General features: G+C 38.4%; 1 protein-coding gene across 1 annotated transcript in view; it reads left to right on the top strand.

The window, feature by feature from the left end:
- The window catches only part of pth1r (parathyroid hormone 1 receptor), a 462399-nt gene that overhangs the window by 394393 nt on the left and 45566 nt on the right, over positions 1–22440 (top strand). The window contains exon 8 of the mRNA XM_028804180.2: positions 19528–19588. Within this exon, the coding sequence (XP_028660013.1) occupies positions 19528–19588 (61 nt within the window). The remainder of the gene's footprint in view (positions 1–19527; positions 19589–22440) is intronic.

Here is a 22440-nt window from a genome sequence, read left to right as displayed (position 1 = left end):
TGCATATATTACTAGTACAATACAGGCAAAATATACAAGGAAGGGTGCTTGCAATTCCTGTAATTAAAGTCTGTGACAATGCCTGTCGGCCCCATGCTACCAGGTCCTTCCAGGGAGCATTTTGAACCTGCTACCGCTGATACCATACCTTAGGGATGAGCCAGCAGATGAGGACACTCACACACAAAGCAAGGGGTTGGTGCATAAAAGTGCAAAAGTGCTTTTATTAAAACAATCCAACAAAAGTATTCTATGCTGTTCTTAGGTTCAGGCCCCTGTAGCCATCTCTGGTTCCCGGCAGGGCACCACACCAATCCTCCGACTCCCAGTGCCAATCTTGCATCCCTGTGGTCCTTGGCTTCCCTGCAGGATTTCTCACTAAGCCTTCTAATTCCCCTGCAGCCGCACTGCCTTTCTCCTGGCCTTACATGAAGTTGCTTCAACCAAACTCCCTAATCGCTCAGGTGGAGTGCCTTCCTTCAGCCCCTGAGTGTTGGCCCCAAGCTCCCTAGATGGACTTCCTCCCGGCCATCTGCCCTGCTCTGTCTGTCTCTCCTGCCTTCTCTTGCTATCTTTTAACTTCTGTCTCCAATTGTCTGTGTTGTTCTTCTATCCTTTTCTTAGATTCTCTATTTGATACCTCCATCGATCTGTTTTTCCTTTTTTCTCGTGTGACCTCTTTCTTATATGCCTCCATGGGCAGAGCATCCGCATGAAGCCAATAAAGCAATTGAGACGGCCCACACCCTCGTGTGTAGGTCAGTCTTGCCTGTATTATTCCACCAACCCCCCGCAACTGCATGAACACACACACCCACAGAGATCGAGTCAGCCAATTAATTATTTATTTATTAAAATGGATACCTTTTTCTGAGCCCCTAACCCGCTCTACCACAAAGTCTTGTAAATTCAGTTCATCCTGGTTCATTTGAGTAAAGTAATTTAAATTTAATATGAACAGCCTGCAGTTCAAAAAATTGAAAATTTTCCACTCTAGGACATCACTGTTTGCTGTTGTTAAGCCATGTAGTGATGCAATAGTCAAAATGATAGCAAAATACATAAATTAAGTTTAAATTAACTTATGTTACTACAACTTTTAAACAGATAACAGCTTTTTTCTCTCAGTGTCAAGTCTTGTATTCAGTTTCTTTTTCTCTCTTCCTATATTTCCATGTTTATTTTACTTATTTGTCTAATACATGAGGAGAAAAGGGAGACTGCAACCTAAAATTTTAAAGTGATTGAACAGCAGGAAATTGGGAGTGGGTTTTTAGGAAGGGGCCCTGTGGGAGGAGCCTTTTCAGTGGCAAATTTGGCCACAATTTACATCAACATTTCACATCTCGAGAATCACGTCTGGCTGCTCAAGACTTGGTGCACACAAAAGTGAAAAGAGTAATTCAATTTAAAATTTCAAGACACACAATTAGATTGGTGTTGTACATCTGAGTTACACATACTCTATAGTTTTGTTATTTAAAGATTTGATCTCCTTCATGTTTTCAATGATCTTCTCTTTTAAAGTATTGCAAAATACATTTATTTTTGACAATAAGATCTTATTTTTAAAAGCTTGCCATTTGTATTTTTTACAGTCTCTCGTATTTATTCTCGAGTACTTAATCTTTCACAAGTGTTTCTTGGCTTGATCAGTAACATTTTTAATTTTGCATTTAGCATAGTTTCATAATATTTTATTGCTTTATTATTTCTTATCCCACTTTTCACTATTTTTAACAGTTTTCTAAATCTGATGGCTACACTTCCCAACAACTATTAGTGTTACTGAATTGATTTCAAATATTCTATATTTTAATTAAGGTATATCACAGTTTAGACTTCTGTGTTTTTTGTGATTATGAAAACATGTTCTTCCCCGTTGCAGATTGGTGTTTGTTAATGACAAGATTGCTTGTTGTTGGTAATTAGTATCAACCACTTAAGTCTTCATTGATATGATATGTGATGATGTGAACTCTCTGGCAATTTATCTGTAAAGAAATGATTATTTATTTTTTGTTTCTATATGAGAACAAATTGCACCTCCTATGACACATATTTTTTCTAAGGATCTTCCCTTCTTTAACTTGTTACAATGAATCAAATTATTATTATTATTTTGTCTAATGGACCTATTTTACTTCTTAGGTCTAATGGACCTATTTTACTATCTTAGGAATAAACCATTGGTCGGTGTTCTATAGTTACCATTGCTTTTATGACTTGACCTAATGCACAGCATTTCAATCAATAAAACACTGAGCAATTGTGTTTTCAGATAAGTTGATTTGCTTTGTTCTATATATACAGTATGCATTTGCAGGTTTTATTTTATTGCTATTTTTTAACAAAAATAATTATAATAAGAGTGACTCTTAGTTTTTTGTTTTTTAACTTCTATCAGTGATTTTCAGCTTTCTGTTACTCAATAAAAAGTAGAAGCAGGTAAACATTCACAAACCTAAGACCTCCTTTACACTGGCATTAACATTCATTTTCAGTGATCTGATCATGATCGGATAGCACTTGACCAAATTAAAAAACAGATGTACAGTGGATTCAGTATTCAGTCCCTTTCCCTTACAGTGATTTCCTGTGATTATGTCTGTTAGGATAAATTGCACAAACAAATGGAGCTAAAGAGCCTTTAAATTACATATGGTCAAGCGAGAAATGTTTTAAATGACTAGCACTAAGGGATTGTGGCAGTTATTAATTATTTACTGCATGCTTCTTTGTATAAAAAAGTAACATGATTTGTTTTATTTCAGAAGACTGACTCTATGGCACCTGCATTGTACACACTGTGTGTATCATTTTTAAATGCACAGCGCATACAATGTGGATACTATGTTGTCTAAATGCTCAGCTATTAGCAGCACTTGACTTTGCAGTTCAAATATATTTCACCTTTTTAAATATATCCGAAAAGATTATCAATAAGGGCGGCAAGGTGGCACAGTGGTAGCACTGCTGCCTCGCAGCAAGGAGACCCGGGTTCGCTTCCTAGGTCCGCCCTGAGTGGAGTTTGTATGTTCTCCCTGTGTCTGCGTGGGTTTCCTGTGGGTGCTCCGGTTTCATCCCACAGTCCAAAGACATGCAGGTTAGGTGGATTGTCGATTTTAAATTGTGCTTGGTGTGTGTGTGTGTGTGCGTGTGTGTGTGTGTGTGTGTGTGTGTGCGCCCTGAGGTGGGCTGGCACCCTGTCCGGGGTTTGTTCCTGCCTTGCGTCCTGTGCTGGCTGGGATTGGCTCCAGCAGACCCCCATGACTCTGTGTTAGGATATAGGATATATGGAGAAATGAATGGATTATCAATAAAATTAGTTGTAATGTCTGTGATGGACTAACTCCCTGTCCAGGGCTGGTGCCTGCCTTGTACTCTGCCAAGATAGGCCTCAGTCTTCATGACGATGGTATTGGTGTTGGTGCAGCTAGCAAATAGATGGACAGATGGATGTTTCTTCTTATTCGCATTACTGTGTACTGTACTTCATATACTTATTCCTAGGTCACTCCTGGTCATACTCCAAACCTGTGATAGCATTTAATCTGTCTTCATTTAGATTTCAGTAAAAATCAATATAGAGACATTGTACATTTTTGGTTTTCTTTCTCATAAACATTTATGTCAAATTACACTTGTTTGTTTATAATACTCATTTATAGAAATTAAAATATTACACATTCACAGATATATCAGACATATACTGCTTTTTTGAGTGGCCAGGAGTCCAAGGATATTTATCTCTGCCATGGCAAATAATCAATTTTTTATTCACAGTTATGTTTAGAAAGTAAATTATTGGCCATTAAAATAGAACTGAGCCATGAAGAAGTATTGTCCTCTTTAATTCTAGTCTTTAGTGCATTACTTCAAAGGATACAATTCCATGCCTCAAATTTAATGCACTAAAATTCACTGTTATTGATTTCTTTACTGCTAAGGTCTCCTATATGAACTTAATGAGCAGTGTATTGCATGAAACAGTTTTAGGAATGTGGCATTGCTAGTTATGGCAAGAGTACTTCTGAAAATAAAGTCATGCTATGTTCTGTTTTTTCCAACTATATCTAAACTTTATTTTCAAATACTTCATTTTAATATTTATTACTACCTAAGTACTTGAGAGTCAAATTTCTGCCATAGCAGAATTTCAGTCACAGTCTTTTGTACACCTTTTGCTGTGGGGTTCTCCTATTGTTGGGTTTTATCCATGACCCTTGTTGGTTCTGCCACTCATTTGTATTTGACTAGCAACAGAAATTACTGAGCAGTCATTTATTTAAACCAACTCCTGAGCACTATTTAGAGTTTTTTTGATTACTCTGTGTTGTGAAATCCAGACCCATGAAGTTAAAAAAAGGTTTGAAAATGCAAAGTAGGCCCAGCCCTTAAACTCAAATTCAGGCTTGTGGCCTGCACTCTCAAATAGGCCAGGGCTATTACTTATTAAAAGGTAGAAGGTGTTCTGAAACAAGGTCGGATTCAAAGTAACACAAGTAGAAGAGATTGGTTGATCTGTAGGGAGGAAACTAAATGTAAGACAGACTAAGATCCAAACATGATGATCAGAAATCTTTTCTCAAAGTTCAAAATTCTAACTTAAATCAAAGTCTTAATATATAGCTGTTATGTTTTAGCCAAGATTCATTCCCAAGCTTATGTTTATATTCCTTTTTCTTGTCTTTTCGTTCATTTTTCAATTTGGATTATGTGTTATGTTTGTTTCTGTTATTATTATTCTGTTCATTTATCATTTAGACATTTTTTTAAAGTTGTTGTTTTTGTTATGTGTAAGAAAATTTACTGTATGTACTGATCCTTAAATGTCTTTATGTTACTTGTGTTTTGGGGGTGAAACTCCTTACGTCACTGCAAGGGTCTGCCCCCAGCTCCGTAAAAGGAAGGCTGGAAAGTGTATTCCCCGCAGTTCAATAAATATGTTTTTGGTGTAGTTCGCGTTTTTCTTGGTTTGTTTCTTTGAATTTACTGGTTTCTTTAACTATTTTACCTCTGTGTAAGGATTTTTATTTGCACTTGTTTGCTTTTGAATTGGCTTGTTGGCAGCTCTTTTAACATTTTTTTTTTTTTGCTTTTTTGAGCATTTTGTTATATTTTTTAATAAATCTCCTTTTCCTTTCTAAGATACCTTAGTGGCCAATTCATGTACAGGCCAGGGTTTTACGGTAATCCTCTTCCTTGGATAAGCTGTTTAATTATATTTTCAGACTATATATATATGTGTAACCAATAAGCAAACAATATCCAATCCACAAGACAATTTTGTGCTTCAAAAGCACAGGAAAATATCAAAAAAATCTAAATAATCAGAAAATGAACTTACAGTAATTACAAAAGTCCAAGAACAAGAGCTGAACAATGCAATCAGGAGTTAATTCCACAGCAAAAGCCTCAGACATCTTAGGATTTTATATAGGCTGGAGGTAGTCAAGATGAGCCAGACATGTAATATATATGTCTGGAGAAAACCAGGAGTGAGTTTTGCTTAAAAAGTAGTTGGAAACAATTATGTGACTGAGACTCTCATTTCTAAAACCAATCCCATGCCTCATGAATGTAGTGCTCAAAGTAGGGGCCGTGATTTTGAACTGCAAAGAACAGTGGTGCTCTTGATAATCGGTTTCAGCAGTCAACAAACTTCTGATTACAATAAACTGTCTTCAATGAAAATGACCCCTATTAAACATAGCAATGTTTGTCACATGTGCCAAGGGCACGCTGCATGTGTTAAAAATAGACATAACCTGTTGCAAGGGAGAGTGGCACGGTGGCGCAGTGGTAGCGCTGCTGCTTCGAAGTTAGGAGACCTGGGTTTGCTTCGTGGAGTTTGCATGTTCCCCTCGTGTCTGCGTGGGTTTCCTCTGGGTGCTCCAGTTTCTTCCCACAGTCCAAAGACATACAGGTTAGGTGCATTGGCGATTCTAAATTGTCCTTAGTGTGTGCTTGGGGTGTGTGTGTGTGCCCTGCGGTGGGCTGGCGCCCTGCCCGGGGTTTGTTTCCTGCCTTGCACCCTGTGTTAGCTGGGATTGGCTCTAGCAGACCCCCGTGACCCTGTAGTTGGGATATAGAGGGTTGGATAATGGATAGATGGATGTTGCAAGGGAAAATCCTTTCTGTAAAGTAAAAATTCAACATTGGCATTCAAGAACATCAGTGGACTAGTGGCAAAAGTGAATGATATAATAGTAGTGCAGGTCATGTGTGGGATGTCTGTGGTTTAGTTATGAGAATAGTGTCAGAGTTGATGTAAAGTTGAAAGAATTGTCATACACCGTGAAAAGGATTGCTGTTAAGAGGGTTGATAACAAAGAGCCACAGGAGATGCAGATTTTGGTATTCAAAACACCCAAATCAATACATTTTGATACTGATATGACTCCAGCAGAACTATGAAGAACGTTGCACAACATTCACCTCCTGACTGCACATCTAAATGAATAACTGTTGTGATAGAAGGATCAGCATCCAAGCTGGGATTGACCCTGCTCTCTTGCCTTTCCAGGTAATATACAGGATGGTGAGGAAGGAAGGTGTGATATTTCCCCTCTGAGCCATGAAGTGGATAGGGTGGGACACTGTGACAGCAGATAAATCAGGGCTAGCATCCCAGCAGCCGTGGGCAGAAATGATGGATGGATTCTTTTCCATTCAGAAGACAATAAATATGGGGCAGTCGGTAGACTGCCTGTTGTGAGCAGATCATATCCCCCGTACACCGGGTGGCAGTATCCCTAATACTGAGCCTCAATACAGACACCTTCAGGGCAACATTAGAATTATAGTCCCATAGGGCTGCCATGTCAGGTTCTGTGATAGCTACCAGGGGGAGCTTTTGGGAACTGGCTGCCCTGGGACCAGGGTAGTTTCACCTGGAAATACTTCTGACATACAATGGATTGAGCACTGGAAGTACTCCTGGATTGGGTGTAAAAAGAGAGCCCTCCATTTGGCCTAAGGAGTCACAGTTGGGAGAAGAGAAGGACAACAGTCGCCTGGGAGGAGAGAAGAAGAAAGGAAAAGGGTTGTGCTATTTGTTCTGTTAAAGGTATGCTTTGCTATTAATAAAAGAACTGGACTTGAACCCATGACTGTCTTTGTGTTGATGTGCCTGGGGTTTGAGACTCAGTGATGCCCCCAACATGCCTTACTGTCTAATTGATAATTCAAACATGTAGTATATCCTTAGACCACAAAGCTTATCTAAATTCTACTTGCTGTTGTTCTGCCATATAGTGATGCAGAAAGATATCATAGTAGACAGTGGCACTATTCATACACATGAAGCCAAATATCATTAGTGCTCTAGAAGTGCTTATTACAATGTAAAAATGAGTAATTAAGATTCCATTACTTAGTGCTACTTTGCTCCTCAATTGATAAAAGCAATTTTAGCTTATATATTTTCTCTTTGTATCATTTCTTTAATTCAGTTTCTTTTGCTCCGTCCCTGTATCCCTGGCCATTTAAAGTGCATGGACTAAAAGAAATAGGTGGTGGGTTTTTAGGAAGAAACCTTTTGGGCAGAACCTTTCAGCAATAGATTACACCGCTATTCACTACAAATGTTTTCATGCGTTTTCTCCAGACGTGTATTCTCTTTTGATAATCATGCCTGGCCCTGTAAGACTAGGCCGAGGGCAGTCATCATAGCTGCAGAGACAGTGGGCCCTGCCCTCTTGGGTTCAACATATAAAAGACAAGAAAGTTAAGACAATAATAAAAAAAAACCAAAACAAATAAGGATGACAAGAATGAAAAAAACATTACCATGGACAAAACATGGTTAGTCTTGATGGTGTTTTCCACCATGTGTTTATATTCCTGCTATTTGAATTCAGTTTGTCTGGTATAATTATTTACTTTCAGCTTGTGTTCCTAACTTTGCCCTTGTCTGATCCTTAGAACTGTTTTTATTCTCAGCAATGGCTAAAGATCTCCATTATAGTTCATAATCATGGACTCATTATCCTACAGCAGTAAGCTGGATAGAAATTTTAAACTTTTCCCAGTCTGCAGCCCTTACTTCTTCAAGACCTACTGAGTCCTAATTGTTAATAGCTGTGAGGGACACGGTATGAGCAGACATATAACACTGAACCTCAACATTAGATTTGCCTAATTCTGAGTCCCATTCTTCAGCGCTCTTTGCCTTGATTTTTACAATTGCCACTTTAAAACAGAGTATGGTGCTAACCAGCTATGAACATTAATAACCACAACAATACAGAGAAGGCAAGAGATTTAAGACTGTAAGCTTTTGATCCTAGAAGACTTTAGTTTTTTTCACACCTCCTTCCTGGGAGGCATTTTGGCTGCTTAGGATAAAACAGCGGGAATGCATGCAAATTAACTAAGTATTGATGCTACTCAAGGGTAGCAATTATATTACCAGTACCTCACAGATCCAGCATCCTGGATTTAAATCTTCACTCCCACCCTTTGGCTGTGTTGTATTTACCCTTTCTCTCTGTGTCTACGTCACTTTTTATCAAGGTATTCGTTTTTTTCTCATACAGAAATGTTTACATTAGGTGATTTGGTGATTCCATAAGGGCCCTACGGTATGAGAATGGGCTCTCTGATGGACTTACATCCTGTCCAGAACTGTTCCAGGGTAGGCTCGATTCTTCTGCAACTTTGAACTGGATTAAGTGGGCATGACAGTTCTCTGTTATGATAGTAGACTAATGCTTACACAACAGGAGATTTTGCAGGCAAAGTGGTTATGTAGAAAAGGACTGTTGGGAGTCATAGATGGTAATTGAGAACCATTTGTGGTAAAGTGGGTTTGGGGTCTGTGGTGGTGCAAGATGTTTAAAACATGTTAAGCAGCGTATCCCTGTGAGTGTAGGTGTGTGAGAGAAAAGCTGTGCCGTGTCAGAGATCTTGATAAGGGAATTTGTTAATTGTGTTTATCATGTATTCATGCAGTTAATGCAACAGTCCCTCATTGAGGCTCCACAGGTTGTTTGGCACACCTGCACTCACTGCAGAGAAAAGGGGGCTGCAAACCAAAACAAAAGAGAGGAAGGGATCAAAGGAAAAGATGGAGGTAAAATCAAGTAGAGGACAAAGAGAGAGTGGAAGAGAATGTTAGGACGGAGGCAGAACCAGTGCATTAAAAAGGAGGCAAGGTGGTCAGGAAAGCCCTCAGTGTAGGAACGCCTCGCTGGTGAATGGTGGTGGGACAAGTGATCAGGGCTCACAAGGTCCCCACAGATGCCATGAGATGGTGGTGGGTACATAAACTGAATATGCTTGACAATGTACGTTTCTATTAGCTAAATAGACCTGATAGGCAAGCAGAGGAGATGGGTTTAAGGAAGGACGCACTGGCTCTTGAGTTTAGTAATAAGTGATCCTGACTGTGTTTTAAATTCCTAATTTTAACCTGTTTAATGGAATATGTATTTATTGGATTTTAATCGCCACAAGAACACTGTTTTAATGGATTATTTATTTATGGAGAAGGCTCTGCACTGAACCATATTTATTTATTTGGACGCTGTTTGAATAAATGCTATTAGCAAGGTTTAATACCAGCATTGCCTGTTTATGAGTTCTTAATACATTAGTCTATTTTGATCATGACTATTAATGACAAGACTGTGAGCAAACACAGGCATCACATTATTGTTTTTAAATAAATTAAGTTTGTGTTTGAATGTTGAAAAGTAAGGAACCAGAAAAAGAGGTATAGGTTGAGCTTTCTATGGAGAAGGTGCCTGGAAACCAATGAGTATTCAATTAGTATTCATTCGGAGAAGTGCAATGGGGTTTAGAAACATCTCGAAACTAGAGGCGATAGACTGTCACTATGGTTTAAATGAGTTACACAGTCAGGGCAAATACTGGGCACTGTCTGATTTCCGAATTTTAAAAGCAAGTGGCAAAATCTTAACAATGAATCCTAAGCATACAGGAAGCCAATGTAATTGGGGTGACTCCAGGGTTTAATGCAGTGATAGAATTCGGTATGTGTCATTTGAATTAGCATTTTGTAAAGGTATAGGATTTATATTTCAGACAAAAGTCAAGAGTGACTCCAAAGGAAGAAGAATAATAAGAAAGTAGTAGGAAGGAAACATATTTATTTTGAAATCTTTATATTTACTTAGTTGCACTGTGAATATGACAGGATATGTTTATATTTTACTAAAATAATGATGTGATAGAAGCCATGCTGCAGATCTTATTTTTGGCACATTTGTCACCAGAAGGAGCTTTACTTCTGCTACATCATCATAATTGAATATGTACAAAGGTGATACATTGATTCATTCATTAAAAGATATATTTTCATTACAGTTCCAAAAACCCTGTTGAAATCAAGTTTTTAATACTCCTTAACACTTAATGGGGGTCTTAATGTGAGAACAGCATGCAAGTAACAGTAAAAGCTGTCAAAGCAGAGAGAAACAAAAATGAAAGTAATGAGCTTATTTGGTTACTGAATGTGACATCACTTATTTTTTCTTTTCTTACTGTGCCAATAAAAAGTATTCACCCTCCTTAGTAGTTTTCATTTTTTATTGTTATACAACATTGAATTGCAGTGGATTTAATTTGGCTGTTTGATGGCATTATTCAACAGAAAAAGACCTTTAAATGTCAAAGTCAAAATAGACCTCTGCAAAGTGATCTAACTTAGTTACAAATGTAAAACACAAAATAATTGATTGCATAAGTCAGTATTTAGTAGATGCACCTTTGGAGGCCACAACTGCCTTGAGTCTGTGCACACAGGTCACTCTTGGCTTTGCACATCTGGAAGCTACACTTTTCCCCATTCTTCTTTGCCAAACTGCTCAATCTCTGTCAGGTTGCATGGCGATCATGAGTGAACAACATTTTTCATGTCCAAATTCTCAAATGGATCGTGAGCTGGACTCTAACTTGTCCACTCCAGAACATTAACATTGTTGCTTTAAATTCATTTCTGTGTAGCTTAGGCTTTATCGCTGGTATCATTGTTTTGCTAGAAGATAAATGTTCTATCAAGCTTCAGGTTTCTTGCAGACTGCAGAAGGTTTTCCTCCAGGATTTTCATGTATTTTCCTGCATTCATTTTTCCCTCATTCCTCTCAAGCCTTCCAGACCCTGCTGCAGAGAAGCATCCTCATCGCATGATACAGTCACTAACATGCTACATTGTGGGGTTGATGTGGTTTTAGATAATGTCTAGCATTTGGCTTATGTTGAACAAGACGTTTAGTCTGAAAGCCAGAAAGCTTAATTTCAGTTTCATGAGACCATAGAACTTTCTTATAGCTGAGTTGAAAGTGTCCCATATGCCTTCTGGCTAACTCCATTCAAGATGTTGAATGTGTTTTTTTCTCTGTTTGCCGCCCTCTCATAAAGCTGTGACTGGTGAAGCACATTTGCAACAGTTTTTATCTGCATAGCCTCTCCAATTTCATCCATTGTACAGTGTTACTCCTTCAGAGTTCTCATAAGTGTCTTGGTGGCCTCCCTCACTCATCTTCTTCTTACACAATCACTCAGGTTTTGTGGACAGCCTACACCAGTCTGATGTACTGTACAGCTGTGCCACATGTCTTCCATTTCATAATGATCAGAATCAAGTATGGTGGATAATCCTGGGTTGCAGTGATACCTGGACATTTAGTTTTAGTTTATTCTTCACACTCAGAACATGTATGCACACGTATCATGGCTGCCACCTGTTCACAACATACATCTGATGCATCCTCTGAAGCACATCCTTAGAAATTAACACGACGCGTGCAAGAGTTGCAGTACCAGCAAAAAGTCAGGGGTCACAGTGTGATCAAATCTGAACATGATGTCAGAGTCTCTATTTACTATCTACATGTGACAGAAAGCCGCTTTGCAGATCCCACAGGATCGATGTGCGTGATTCGCTGTTGGATAAATGGTTCAATATGGTGAAGCAAAATGCAGAAGTACAAATGCATTCGTGGTGCTTTTATATTCAATCGTTGCATATTTCCCATACCATCTTCATTTTTTGCATCTTCACAACAGCATCAGGATGTACGGCAGCATATTTGAGCTACAGGGAAAAAAAATTAGGGACACAGTAAAAAGGTCTATTTTGTAATTAAAGTGGAAATTTTGATTTTAATCTCAAAATGTCCACTTTAGGCGGCACGGTGGCACAGTGGGTAGCGCTGCTGCCTCACAGTAAGGAGACCCGGGTTCGCTTCCCGGGTCCACCCTCTGTGGAGTTTGCATGTTCTCCCCATGTCTGCGTGGGTTTCCTCTGGGTACTCCGGTTTCCTCCCACAGTCCAAAGACTTGCAGGTTAGGTGCATTGGCAATCCAAAATTGTCCGTAGTGTGTGCTTGGTGTGTGTCTGCGCGCCCTGCCCAGGGTTTGTTTCCTGCCTTGCGCCCAGTGTTGGTTGGGATTGGCTCCAGCAGACCCCCGTGACCCTGTAGTTAGGATATAGCGGGTTGGATAATGGATGGATGGATGTCCACTTTAATCTTGTAGTTTATTTTATCATTAAAGTAGACCATCATAAACGTCATCTTAAAACCGACCCAGTTGTTAATGGCTACGTGCTCCTGGGGTTTGCTCCTGAACTGACAGCAGCGGCAAGCAGTAATTGCCACACAGAACATATTAAATGTATGATATTCCAGCTCTCTGCGCATTTAGAATCCTTAGATTTATACTTGATATCACGTATGTAAAATCATGAATATCATGATGAAATTCATTAAAGTATGTATATAACATTTTACAGATAAATCATTAACTTAATTTAAATAATGAATGCAATTAATAATTACACATGTGGGGGCAGCACTGTGGCGGAGTGGTAGCACTGCTACCTTGCAGGGAGTCATGTCACTGGTGTTCCTTGCCTGGAGCTTGCATGTTTTCCTGGTGGGTTTCCACAGTGTGCTCTGGTTACCCTTTAAAGATATGAAGGTTTGAGGATTAGGTGATGCTAAAATGTCTTTAGTGTATGTGTGTGCTTGTATTCACCTTGCAAGGAGCTGATACCCCGTTCAGGGATTGTTTCAGCCTCTCGCCTAATGTATGCTGGAATGGGCACATCCCTGGATTAATGGATCTAATCATTAAACATCCATCCTTTTCAAAGATATTGTGGCAAGGTGTCCTCGGAATTTAATGGATGTTTCAGGCCATTCAGAACACCACAAAGCCGAACGTTTTCTCACCATGATGATACCTCACACTGCCACCTGGTGGAATCTTCCAGATTTATGTAAAGTACGCACAGAAGTATAAACAGTACAATGCTTGCGTAGCAGTAGCGTCTGCAGGTGCATGCGTCACGTGGCGTGAAGTATAAACCTGGCCCTGGAGTTCAAACTGTATGAATTGTTGTTCATTTGTATATGTGGGCTGACATGTCTCCCTTATCTTACAAAAAAACTTTGATTTAAAGACATTACCAGTGTTATTGTGGCCTGTTGAGATAAAGGTGGGCCATTAGAACATCAAGAGATTTTTACTATATTTACTGAACTATGCTTTATGAATTGTCACAATGTGTAGAGCTAAGTTGTATAAGGAGGAATTGAGAGGAAGAGGTTATTATAGAGTGCTCTTCTGCTAAGCAACTCAAGAGGCCAGCATGTTACTTAAGTGCATCTATGGGAATATTCTGATGTTTGTTCAATATTTCTTCAATGGATAATCATTACTTCATTCCTCTATTTTGGGTAAGATGACAAATGTTGTTACCTATTTGTATGAAATATTTTACAGAAAACAACAACAAACAGCTGTATTTAAACAGCAAATGTTCATACATGAAAGTAGCTCAAAATGCTTTTATTGCAATAATAATAACAATATGAAGTTACAAAAATAAAGAAAAAAAATTAACAAAAAGAAAATAAATATACATCCATACACAGTTCCTTGCAAAAGTATAAAGACAATGTCTGTAATTTTTCCAATTCCAACACTCAAATTTAGTTCCCTGTTATTTTTATTTCAAAACACTCAGGGCCGGCTCTAGCTTTTTTGCTTCCCTAGGCAAAAGTGAAAATATCGTGTCCAAACCATGGAGTCTTGAAGGCATTTGCTATACATACTATTGCAGCTCATAGAACACTGGTATTGGGGTTTCACACAGATGTCAAATTGTAGAGCAGGGCTGGGGTAGGTTCTAGTTGGGGATGCACACAAGTTGAACATGAAGAGCTGGTGGTGGGGGCAAATCCTTCTTGGAGATGCATGCAAGTCAGACATACATGTCATATTGAGAGTGGCAGCATTGTCAAGTTGGAGATTCACAAGAGTCCAACAAAGACAAAGAAGGATTGAAGAGGCAGCAAGGCCATTACTGGACACTCTCCTTGTTGTTCTTGAGCCATTCCAAGGTTACTTTGGCCTTTTGTCCTGTGGGAGAATCAAGTTCCTCCCAAGCTTCTGTTTTTTAGCAGATTGAACAGATTCGTTTACGCTGATGAGATTGGACAGCATGTCAGAAAAATGCCCGTTTTAGCAGCACTCAATCTGATGCCTATAGTAAATTGGCTGGGTAGAAGACACTCTTTGAGTAAAAGGCATATGACAGCCTGCTTGAAGTTTGTCAAAAAGCATTTAAAGGACTCTGAATGCATGAGGAAAAAGATTCTCTGGTGTGATGAGACAAAATTTGAACTATTTGGAAAGAACATCAAGGACTCTGTCTGGTGAATACCAGGCAGGTGCCTAATGCCATTCCTACAGTGAAGCACATTGACAGGACCATTGTAGGACATTCTCCATGTTGTCCTTGAGCCATGCCAAGGATACTTTGGACTTTTGTTCTGTGGGAAAATCAAGTTTCTCCCAAGCTTCTGTTTTTTAGCAGATTGAACAGATTCTCTTACACTTTTTTCCTTTTCACTCTCCAGTTTTCCTTCTATGTTAATTAGGAAAGTATCTGAAAAGCAATCCCACACATTAATGAAATTGTGTTTTTCTTTTTGAGGGTATCATTGCATTTTAGGCAACCATTATGTCTTTGAACTTTGGCCAAAAAGCTCTGTCTTGGTACCATCTGACCATAAAAATCTTATCCCACACTTCATGTGAATCATGTGTTTTTCCATCCATCCATTTTCCAACCCGCTGAATCCGAACACAGGGTCACGGGGGTCTGCTGGAGCCAATCCCAGCCAACACAGGGCACAAGGCAGGAACCAGTCCCGGGCAGGGTGCCAACCCACTGCAGGTCATGTGTTTTTGGGTAAATTAAAATGTGTTTTCACACAGTTAATTTCAGTTAATGCCCTTTTTGGTGTCACACAGATGCACAGCTCTTGACATGGTTAACTGGTGCACCTGTATTCCAGTCTTAGCTCCTTTGAAGCAGTTATGATACACTCTGTGGCTTCTCTCAAAAGTGAGTTTGGACAGTGGCTTCTTCTCTGCAGCATTTGGGTAGTTTGATATGGCTGCCACTTCCTGATAATTGTATTAACAATGCCTACAGGGATATCCACACATTTGGATACTGTTTGAGACCCTTTTACTATTTTATGCATTTGTATTATTTTATCTCTGATTTGTTTGGAATGCTCTTTTTTGTCTTTTTTCAGATTCACAATCTGAATGAGCATCATTTAACTGTGGGGTATTTATCCAGAAATTTTGGCAGAAGTTTAAATGATACACTGATGGGTTCAATTGGAAGGGTACTGTGTCCTCACTAGGCAATTGTCTTTAACTTGTGTGTTTTACAGGGATTGGATGCTTACGAAAATAGCTCACCTGTATTTCATCTTTAAAAAGTCACACAAAAAAATTGAGATTCAATCTTGTGAAATAAATTTCAGTGTAGTATTTATTATTTGCTAAAATAAGAGAATAGGTCACAGGTCTGTATATCTTTGTAAGGCACTACATATATATATACTGTATATACTGTATATATAATATATACACTCACTTAGAAAATTATTTGCCTCGCAGTTAGGAGACCCGGGTTCGCTTCCCGGGTCCACCCTGCGTGGAGTTTGCATGTTCTCCCCGTGTCTGCGTGGATTTCCTCCGGGCGCTCTGGTTTCCTCCCACAGTCCAAAGACATGCAGGTTAGGTGGATTGGTGATTCTACATTGGCCCTAGTGTGTGCTTGGTGTGTGGGTGTGTTTGTGTGTGTCCTGCGGTGGGTTGGCAACCTGCCCAGGATTGGTTCCCTGCCTTGTGCCCTGTGTTGGCTGGGATTGGCTCCAGCAGACCCCCGTGACCCTGTGTTCGGATTCAGCGAGTTGGAAAATGGATGGATAGATGGATAGAAAATTATTAGGAACACTACACAAATACTGACTTAGGCCTCCTTTTTCTCCTTTGGCATGGATTCCTCAAGATGTTGTAAACATTTCTTTGAGATTCTGGTCCATGTTGACATGAATGTATTATATAAGTTCTGCAGATTTGTCAGCAGCACATTCAAACTGCGAATGTCGCGTTCTACCATGTCCCAAAGGTGTTCTAGTGGATTCAGATCCAGTAACTGGGGTGGCCACTGAAGAACACCAAACTCATTGACATGTTCATGAAATCAGTTTGAGATGGCTTTTACTTTATGACATGGTGCATTATCATGCTGGAAATAGTATATAAAGGATGGGTAATTTGTGGTCATGAAGGGATGCACATGGTCAGCAACAATACTTAAACAGGTTGTGGCATTCAAGCAACAATTGATTGGTATTAACAGGCCCAAAGTGTGCCAAGGAAACATTTCCAAAACAACTACAGTACATCACTACCACCAGCCTGGACTATTGACACATGGTAGGTTGGGCGCATGGATTCATGTTGTTGACAGCAAATTTTGACCCTACCATCTGTGCACTTCTGCCAAAATTATGATTCATCAGACCAGACTACATTTTTTCCATGACGTGTTCTTCTGCTGTTGTAGTCTGATCACCTCAAGGTTCAATGTGTTGTGCATTCTGAGATCCTTTTGTCACCACAGTTGTACAGACTGGTTATCTGATTTATCTTAGCTTTTCTGTTAGCTTGAGCAAGTCTGGTCATTCTCTTCTGACTTCTTTCATCAACAAGGTACTTCAGTCTTCAAAACTGCTGCTCTTTGGATGTTTTTTGTTTTTCACACCATTCTGAGGATACATTCTAGAGACTGTTAGGCATGAAAATCCCAGGAGATCAGAAGTTACAGAAAAACTCAAATCTGGTCATCTGGTATCACCAATCATATCATGGTTGCAGTCATTGAGGTTGCATTTTGTTCTCCATTGTGATGTTTGATGTGAATATTAACAGAAGATCCTGATTTGTATCTGCATGATTTTTTAAATTGGGCTGCTGTCGCATGATTGGCTGATCAGATAATTGCATGAGTAAGGAGGTGTACAGATGCGCCTAATAATTTTCCTTAGTGAATGTATTCCTATATAATATGAAGCTCAAATTATGTCATTGATTCACTGGAGATTGTATTAGCATTCACTACCAGCCTTTTTTTTTTTTTTTATTATTGCCTTCTTTGGCTTTGAACACTAAACCTCAAGCACTTGATGCACCATAAATAAATATAAATAGAAGTCTCTCCTATAACTTGTTTTAATGGTGATCTCTCTGAAGCGGAGATGCTGGCTCATTTTTGCCCTGTTTACCACTTTTAGATAGATAGATAGATAGATAGATAGATAGATAGATAGATAGATAGATAGATAGATAGATAGATAGATAGATAGATAGATAGATAGATAGATAGATACTTTATAATCCCAAGGGGAAATTCACAATATATTGCAAGTATAGCAGTTTATTCATATTTTAAAGTTAAATCTCATGGTAGTGCATTGGTTAGCTCTGCTTCCAGTTGAAGTATTTAACATTGTGAGTTCACATCCCAAACCTGGCAGTTATAAACATGGAGTCTGCACATTCTGTACCATGTTTCTGTGGGTTTTGCTCCAGTTATTCTAGTTAGGATAACTGGTAATTCTGAGTAGCCTGCAGTGTAATTGTGAGTGTCTGTTGGACTAGCTCCATGTTCCAGGCTGGCTCCTACTTTGTACCCAATGCTCCTGGTGCAGGCTCTGGCCCACATGACCCTGAATTGCACTAAGCAGGTTTAAGAATGTTAATTTATCTTTGTTACAGTGTACTTTGTATCATTTTATAATTGTTCATCTACTTTCCTTTATGGATTATAATGGAATGGTATCAACATATATACTATTTTCTTAAAATTCTTCTCCATGGCTTCAGTTAGATAAGCTAATAGATAAAGATCCAACTTTATACTTTATACTAGAAGGGCATCTAATACCATTTCCAGTGACATTTGCTTAGTAGCTTTTAGTAAGTACATTGTATTTTTATCATGACTATTTGGCTTTACCAGCAGCATGAAAACGTTTACAAAATTTGACTCACATAGTGAATATCCACATAGAGAAATCCACTTTTTTTTAACCAAACAATAAATAGCAAGTTTAATCTTTTGGAAAATATATTTGACTGGAGAGCAGTTGCTTAATAACCAAGAAGAAGGGACAGCAAAAGGGAGTTGTTAGAAAATAAAAGAGAAAAGACAATAAAGGGCGGGCAAGTTAAGTGACGGGGAGCTGTTACAGTTAAAAAGGGAAGTTTTTATTGAAGAGGTGTGCCTAGTGACCCCAAAGAGCAGGCTCTGTGCAGAGATCATTATAATTTCATCATTCTGAGCTTTGAATATAAACAGTATCTCCTCTCCGCCTCATCCAAGTTACAAAGTGCTTTCATTAGTCGCTACAATATTCTTAAATGCCAGCTGTTTGTTATTTTATATCCATTTGTTTTTAATTAGTAACAAAAAGCAAACATCGTTATGATATAAAAAGTGACAAGCATCAACAATCAGGCTTCGAAAATACTTTATGATGAAATATTGCTTTAATTTACAACCCATTATGGTCACGCGAATGCCTCATTAGTCATTAAAATAAGTCTTTATAGGAAGACATATTCAGACTGAATGAGAAAAAGAAGCATTAAACTTGAATAATATTCCACACTTATTCCATTGAAAAGCATACACTGTCATACATTATTGCCCAGAAACAGTGACTGATTTCATCTCCTTGTTTCATTGCTCAAATGTTTATGCCTCAAGTACAGTATTGTCCAAATTTAAATCAAACACAACTTGTTAACGTCTTCCTCTGAGATGTTTTTTTTTTGTCTGTATTCTATGTTCTGTAAATTAAGCCAGAAAATGTAGCTCAGTGTTTTGTTAGATATGATCCCATCGTTTTGTTATTGAATGGTTTAGAGACATTTTCATTTCAAAGTACTATAATGCCAAATTCAAAGAATTCATTTATGTCTAACAGTTGATGAGTCACAAGCTGTTTTTTCTGCAGTTTGTAAAGCATTTACATTGACACAGTATTTTCATAATTACATTGTAAATGAAAAATTATAGTTTAAGTTAATGCAATTCTTTTAAATCAAAGTGTTTATTTAGTTTGTTGTACTAAGCTGTTTTTTACTCAGTTTGCTTAATTTTCTTATTTTTTTCAGGGGTGCCAGCTGTATTTGTTACTGCATGGGCAAGTGTGAGAGCCACTCTTGCTGACACAGAGTAAGTTTTTTAATTTATAAACTCCTCACTTGACAATGGCTTCATTATAATGAGTGTTTAGGAGCCCAGTTTGCCAATACATGCATGTAACAACTTTAACTTTGCTTCAGAAAAACATTTCAGAAATTATTATTTTATCCCTCATATTAGTTATTATTCCTTTACTTTTATTTATACCATGACATATTTTAACCTAATTGCCATTGGTTATTGTCAAAGGACAGTTTGTTTTTTTAATATACAGTATTAATATTGTCATCAGCCAGGAAGAATGCAACCTGTTTGAAGTATAATTTTATATTAATTTTGTTTTTATCAGTAAAATCACATTTTATGTTTTTAAATGGTTTACAGCATGACTTTGTAAAACTATTTTGTGTTGTTATTTACATATGGATTTTAAACACCTAATCTGAAACTAAGTGCTGGTTTATTCCACATGTGAAACCCTTCTTTTGTAATCTGATACTATGGGATTATGCACACATAAGAATTAAATTAAACAGTGGGTTAGAAAGTATTCAGTCAGTTCACTTCCTGCACACATTACTGTGTTATAAAATACATTTTAAACAGATTTTTGCCCATTAATCTACTCACACAAATCCATAATGACAAAGTGAAAACATGTTTTCAGAATGTGACAAAAACTGATATCTCTGATTAATTTAAGTATTCAGGCTCTTATTTCCGTACTTTGTAGAAGCCCCTTTGGCAGCAATTATAGCTTCAAGTCTTCTTTGCTCACCTGGATTTGAGAAGTAAATCTCATTCTTCCTGGCAGATCATCTCAGGCTCCATTAGATTGGTTGAGAAGCATCAGTAAACTGCCATGTTCAGGTCTCTTCACAGATGTCCTGTAGAGTTTAAGTCTGGGCTTTGGCTGGTGTACTGAAGGGCAGTCAGTGACTTGTCTCAAAGCTACATCTGCCTTGTCTTGGCTGTATGCTTTGTCATTATCAAACATAAAGGTTAACCATTGCCCCTCTCTGAGGTTGCGTGCATTGTGGGACATGTTGTTTTAAATGACCTTGCTGTACTTGGATACATTCATTCTTCCCTCAATTGTGACCAGTCTTTGTGTCCCTATCCTGTCCCTTCCGCCAAGAAGCCCTCACATAGAATGATGTTGTCACTACCGTAGGAATGGTATTAGGCATGTGATGAACAGTTCCTGGTTTTCACCAGACAGAGTACTTGAAGTTCTGTTCATATAGTTCAAAGTTTGTCTCATCACACCAGAGAATATTTTTCCTTATGTTTTCAGAGTTCTTTAAATTCTTTTTGGCAACATTCAAGCAGGCTATCGTATGCCTTTTACTCAAGAGTGTCTTCCACCTAGCCAATTTACTATAGACAGTGCCACTAAAATGGTCATCCTTCTGATTATTCTCATTAGAGGACTTCTAAAGCTCTTTAGACTAACCATTGAGGTCTTAGTCACCCCCCTGACCAGTTATTCAGTTTGGCCAAACAGCCAACTCTAAGAAGAGCCCTGGTGGTTCCAAACTTCTTCTGTTTTTACGGTTATTGAGAGCACTGTGCTCCTGGGAACACTCAAAGATTTAGATATGGTGTTATACCTTTGCCCTGATCTATGCCTAGTCACAGTTTAATCATGGGATTCTATAGAGATCATCATGACTTTGTTTTTATCCTGACATGCAGTGTGAATTGTGTGAATTGTGGACCTAATACACTGTAAGTACCAGGGTGGTGTGGCATTTGGCTGAGCAGAACCTCAATTGTTATCAGGGATGAGTAATTGAAGGACCAGAGGAAATGGCTTTTTATGGACAATTCATCCCCTGGCATGAGAAGTGGCAGTGTTCCTCTGACTGGCACCCAACTTGGACCCCTGCAGGGTTGCCTGGGAGTTTGAGTCTGGAGGGGTGACACTGTAGTGGTGTTGCTAGAGGATGCTATGGAAAAAGAGTTTGTGGCATCCACAGGTTAACGGCACTCCTGGGTTCAAGATAGAAGGGAGCCATCTCACTGCATCAGAGAGAATTAGACAACGCTCAAGAAGGACAAGAATGAGACAGAAGCTGTTGGTGTGCAATTTGATTATTGTTGATGGATTGAATCTTAAAGTAAAGGTACTTCTATTAATAAATGACTAATTGAATTTGTAACTGTCTGTGGTTGAGTTGTATCTGGCATTGAGGAGCTGAGGCGCCCCCTGGTGGTCATTATACATATAACTTATGCATGCCTATCTAAACAATGTCCAATCAGTTAAGTTTGCCATTGTCCAATCAAGTTCTAGGCACATCTGAAGTATAATTAAATTAAACAGGATGCACCTGATCATAATTTGGACTGTTACAGAAAAGGTTTTGGATACTTATATGAATGAGATATTTCAGTTCTTTATTTTTAATAAATGTTCAAACCTTTCTGAAAACATGTTTTCATGTTGTCATTATGGTTACTTAGTGTATATTGTCAAAAAAAAATGTATCCATTTAAAATTAAGTCTATAACAAAATAAAATATAGAGAAAGGGAAGGGGTCTGAATACTTTCTGAAGCACTTATTTAATATCATAAGAAAGGTGACCTCAAATTTAACTCCTTTTCCGATTTCTTATATACACTACACCCTTGCAAGCAAGTTTAATCACAGACTATGTAGCATAAGACTGCATGAAGTATAACCCTGATTTACAAAGATCAGAACCCCTCTTTCAAATACACACTGCATTGAGGATGGCTTGTGACTTTTTAATAATACACAAACAAAATGAAAAGTTTAAAAAAAAAAAGATTTTATTACAACATCAGCACTTCAATGACAGAAGGTGCAAATACAGAACCTTGATGAATAAGACATGAGCTTCAAGTGAACTG

This window comes from Erpetoichthys calabaricus, chromosome 6, assembly GCF_900747795.2.
Source record: "Erpetoichthys calabaricus chromosome 6, fErpCal1.3, whole genome shotgun sequence".
Lineage (NCBI taxonomy): Eukaryota > Metazoa > Chordata > Cladistia > Polypteriformes > Polypteridae > Erpetoichthys > Erpetoichthys calabaricus.
This window is presented reverse-complemented; position numbering and strand designations above follow the sequence as displayed.